This window comes from Atta cephalotes, assembly GCF_000143395.1.
Source record: "Atta cephalotes unplaced genomic scaffold scaffold00023, whole genome shotgun sequence".
Lineage (NCBI taxonomy): Eukaryota > Metazoa > Arthropoda > Insecta > Hymenoptera > Formicidae > Atta > Atta cephalotes.
The window spans coordinates 4,262,239-4,267,850 of NW_012130087.1; the positions used below are offsets into that span (position 1 = coordinate 4,262,239).

Consider the following 5,612-nt stretch of genomic DNA (forward strand, 5'->3'; position numbering starts at 1 on the left):
CAACAACGAATTAACTAACGTACGTACGACGACGTACTTACTTACTCTACTATCCAACAACAACACTACTACTAGTAGTAGTACTACGACACTACTTATTATATATATATATATATATATATATATATATATATATATATCCCTTTCAACTTTTCACTCTACGGTCGATGACGTATCTCCCATCAATATCGCGCGAGATCTTTAACGGTGCTTCTTGGAAATCGGAAAAGAATGGCTGGTAATCAATATATTGCAATCATACTATAAAACTATTTTCCTTTATAGAAAAATAGTCTTTTGTCATATAATATTTAAATATTGTAAACACACAATGTTTAACGCAATTTTTCTTTTATAATGATCGATACAAAAAGACTTTCTAGACTTCCTTTCTAAACGTAGATTCCTTCTATGATATTATCCTGCGAAACATCGTAAAAGATCGCGACGATAAACCAGCTGTGCGCTAAAATCATTTCCCTCTCACATATGAAGATAAACGTTGAGCAAACAAATAAAGAAAAATCTCTTTTTACTTTTAAAAGATAATAAAACCGTTAGTTTATTTTAGAAGATGTTTTTATCGTACAAAAGGGAAAAGATAATTGGACCAGCCGATAAGTGGTCAGAAGTCATCTCATTCGTCGCCGTCGAACCGGCAGTCAATCTAGCTGCTCGACTCACCGAAAAAGCAACATAAGACCGGCGAAGAAGGACTGAAAGTTGTTGTGATCATCGATCGCTGTTTCCGGATCGTTCGATATATTGCCAAAGACCTGACAACGGACAATTTCAGGGTCACTTAATGGCCACCGGGGGGATCTGCTGTCTGTCACTTAAAATTCCCAATCTGCAAGGTTACGCGTGCCAAAAACTACTTCGAGATCACTTTGACACGCCGTTTTTCCCGATTCGAAGCTGAGATAATTGCACGGCTCTCGTTTTTAGAGAAATATCTAAATGACGTTGCACGCGATAGTTCTTTACTTTGTAGATAAGCCATCGATCTTGAAGATCATTGGCCAATTATGTTTTTTAATCAGTTAAAGCTGCTATTTTTTTCCGTACAGAATCAATTACCTACAAAAATTTGAAAATCTTTTCTGTGTAAGACCATAAACAATTCCGCATCTGTTTCTTTCACGTAGAATATAAGATAAGTATTATTCAATTTACATATATTTCTATATAATAATATTTTTAATTTTGCGAAATTTCCAATTTCATTAAATTTTTAGATCTTCCTTGAATGATTATGTTCTGACTTCAATCCTGCACCCTTCTGCACATCATCCCCCAAAAATATATTTAAAGAACAAAATTCGTAGGAACTTCATGAAAAATCGAAGCTACGGAAGAGGATTCATACCTGCATACCGATGATAGCGTAGATGAAGAACAGCATTGCTATGAGGAGACAAACGTAAGGCAGAGCCTGAAAGAAAATAGGTTTTTATTATCGTTATCTCGATAATTAATCCTAGAAGCTGATGATGAATGAAACAAAATTTAGATTAGACGGTCAAGGATATTGAAAGATAAGAAATAATAACCACTGTTGAGACGTATTAAAGGGATGCAATAATTAAAAAATTAGAATTTAATTTAACGAGACGTGCTTACTTTAAAGGATTGTACGAAGGTCCAGAGTAAAATACGTATCGTGTACCCCTGTCTCAGTAGTTTGATCAGTCTGGCGGCGCGAAAGAGCCTCAGAAAGCCGACGTTGATGAAGTTCTCCTGCAGGGGACAAAGGAAATTGCACTTAACCCCACAAAATGTCGACTCCTTATTGCGCGCCAGAACGGAGCTTCGTGCGTGCAACATTTCGGCATTGCATATTACGCGTCGAAGGATATTAATCCTTTCGGCGTGTTATGTTTTCCTGTCCTCGATGATGCACGAACGAAGCTATGGAATAAACTGACATTCTCTCGAAGAGATGTAAAAACGAGAGCAATTAAAACCTTGATGAAATTGAAGATCATTTTTAGGAATGCAAAATCACTGCCGAAAGAAACGTGGAACTAATTGTAAATATAAGTTACTAATAACTGCTAATCATTAGTATTATTGTAGAAATAAACAAAATATATTTTTATCAAGTAACTAACTTGTATTTCTGTTGTATATTTCAGTAGATTAAGTCTCTAGTAGTGTTTCCTTCTTTTTTTATTGTAAAAGTCTTTTATTTTTTTCTTTATCTTTATATTTTATCTTTATATATTTAATTCAAATATCAATATAAATTTAAATAGACTACAATTCTAAATTGATACGTTCATGAATTACTTATTTTATTAATTTTTTTTTATCAATACAAATTTAAGTAAACTAATTCTAAATCAATATATTGATAATTCTCGAGTTTAATTATTTTAATGAAGAATCATTTTACTGTAATAACTATTTACTGTCCAACTATTTTAACTATTGAATTGTAAAACAATTACATATTTAAATTTTATTAACCCTTTTGCTGAATCATGTCCCCGATTGTTACGTTACTTAATTACGTTAATTAATAAGTTGAAATCGAGATAGATTAAACACCGCATCCATATGCCTTTAAAATATTGTTAGGTAATGTACTACATAGTGTGATAACTGTTTGGATTCATAGTATCAGTGTTGTAAAATGTTCGAGACTGTTCGTGTAATGTACGAATAGTTTATGTATTCTGAAAAGTACATGCACAGGATAAATAAATGGGATAAAAGTGACTTAATCTAAAAATGACTTAGCAAAGGCCTCGAGAAAATACTAGTTTCGAAATCCAGTTCCCTCCTTTTGCTTGCAAATAATCACAAATGAAATCATATTGATCATCATCACCATTTTATCATAATTGTTACTAATATAGATATTCAAAAATGATAATATATAAAGATATCTATATCTGAAATAATAATTGCAGCTTTTCGGAAACAGGAGTTACAAAGAAAGGAGTTATTTTGAATTTCTACACAGAAACTAAATTTAGAGAATTTGCGGTATTTAATATTAGTTCTGTACTTGCAATGTCGTAACTTCTTCCAACTTATGTTGTCAACATAAAAACTGGATAGTAATTTTATACCTTCTTTTCGCCTAGCTGGCCACCACTGGGCATGCTCGATCGGTCCTATTACAGAAATATGTGAGATTGCGAGATTATTCCATCCCCAATATTGAGCTTTTGATTGTTCAACTTTTGATAATTACAATGAAAACAGAAATACTAATAACTGGCAATCAACACTGGCGATGAGTAACTTCATAAGCAGTTTACTTTAATATCAGGACCAATACTCACTTCACGATAATTCTAGCTATTTTCTTACCTGTACTTCTAATAAAGACATATCTTTATAAAAAGATATTTTACAAGCGCAAGCAGCAAATATATACAGATTTTGACACATACTTATATTGAATATTTCTCTAACAAGGGAAGGAACAAGTAATGTACACACAAATTTCACCTTTAAATATATTTGAGTACATATCATCACTAATTCATGGACAAGTGGCATATTCAAGCAATATTCAAGTGTTTGCAATTTGTATCACGAAAGAATGCAAAAAAGGATGGTTTTGGAATTTTTAATTAAATTGTATCACGAATCGCTATTATTCGTATAGTGGCAGATGTTAAAATAATATGTGTTGAAATAATATTAGAGTTATAAAATAACATTTTTTCTGATATATTCATTGCCTAATTTATTAAATTCCACATTCCATAAAAATTTACATAAAAGAAGGCACACAAAAACCTTTTGATGCAAATATTTAAATATTCCGTATCATATCATTCCGTATTGTTCCGTATTGTTATTTGCTCGGATTAGTTAAGAGTAAGTACTAAAACATAGTTAAAGTTAGATAAAAATCTGTGGATATATTATTTGACCTTCCCCCTTGTGAGATTTGAAAATTAATATTATTCATATCCTACATATATTACCGGCTAAATTGTAATCGCTACATCAGTAGAACCGAAATAATCAACGTTATTATGTGATTGGAAGAAATGTTTCGAGCAATACTCTATACAGTATTACTCTATACAATATTAATACTCTATACAGTATAGCTCCTTTTTTTACCTCCAAACTACAACTGACATTGATTAATCTAAGTCACAGGATATCAATCATATGTAGAAAGAAATGTTCTAATACGAAGAATGGAAAGGATTGGTATCGGGAACATGTTCCTGTTTATGTACATGTAGCTGTTTCACTATATAATATAATTGCGTAAATGTATACTGTGCAAATGTAGCGATGTACAGTGTGATGTATGTAGCGTATGAATGCAGCACGAAGCTAAAAGGTAATACATACAAAGGTGTTCGAGGTACTTCGATTGTCGTAATTTACCTGCTAGTTCGTCACACGGATTTTGCACGGCGAATCTAAGTAAGCAGCAAAAGGGTTAAACGAAAGACAAAGGTATACATCAAGCAACACTGCCGCGACGATTAAGGGCCACTATTATAGATGCATGTTCCAACAAAAAGTGATATTCCAACAAATTCGCGTCTCGAATATGAAAATTAATCTGGCATGTTGAAACAGTCGCGGTGATATGACACAAATAAAAAGTCTCAACCTAAAATTTTATGATAAATAATAATATATTTCTCTTAAATAAAAAATATATATAATTTGAAGTTTTTTGCATGCATAAATCTTTAATTTTAAACTTTTAATCTTCAAACATCAAGTCTCAATATATATAAATGTACAATTTTGAATTTTAATTAAACATTCATTATAATAATGTTTCTTTTATGTAAATTTTACACAATTAATATTATATCTGTCATACATCAGATACATTAAAATATAGCTTCGCATCAATTTGTTTATGATATAATCATTATTCATTTGCATCAACATAAAAGATTAATTCTGACATTTGATGCGACTTCATCGGAATGACTTTTCATCAGGGCAAGCAACTATCGTAATCACAGCCTAGCCTCGGGTTTCCTGAAAGATTCCCGAATACATGTATATATATACCTGGAAGATTTCTATTACGGGTTTTAGTAGCTAAAACGCAATTAACACACTTATACTCTTTTTTCTGCTACGTTCCGGTGCTCTACGTACCCCGAACTCGATCACGAGGGCGTCCACGATGCTGCCAATCACCGTGATAAAATCAAAAGTGTTCCAGGCATCCTTGAAGAAGTTCTGCTCGCGGAAACAATCAAAAGAATTGATTAGCAAAATGATCTTATCATCCCCCGACTAAGTATTTCTACTACCCCGAAGCTCGCTAAACAGCTCTGACACATTTTCCGCAACTTTTTTTCGCAACAAATGCAAATCAAAACTTTAATTATCGACATATGACTCTGTACACGAGCAAAGTCAAGACACCATGAAAAACAAGAATAAATAAGAACTGTAAAAGAGGAAGATTCAATACGCAAATTAAACGAATATACATAGTTAATGGATGTTTTCTAATTTTCAGTTCTCTAATAACTTTTAATATAAAATTTTAAATTTAGGAAGTATCGCTCCAACTAAATTTTTACACTTCCATTTGTAAACGCTTGTATGGCTCCGAATGTAAACAAAAAAAAATATATATATATATATATAAAAGA

At 31.9% G+C, this 5,612-nt stretch overlaps 1 protein-coding gene across 1 annotated transcript in view; it reads right to left on the minus strand.

Moving 5' to 3' along the window:
- LOC105619939 (voltage-dependent calcium channel type A subunit alpha-1) overlaps window positions 1-5,612 on the minus strand; it is a 129,239-nt gene that overhangs the window by 18,289 nt on the left and 105,338 nt on the right. Inside the window, exons 19-22 of the mRNA XM_012201452.1 lie at window positions 5,107-5,190; window positions 3,081-3,125; window positions 1,624-1,740; window positions 1,370-1,435 (exon numbers count right to left, since the gene is read on the minus strand). Coding sequence (XP_012056842.1) covers window positions 1,370-1,435; window positions 1,624-1,740; window positions 3,081-3,125; window positions 5,107-5,190 — 312 coding nt within the window. The remainder of the gene's footprint in view (window positions 1-1,369; window positions 1,436-1,623; window positions 1,741-3,080; window positions 3,126-5,106; window positions 5,191-5,612) is intronic.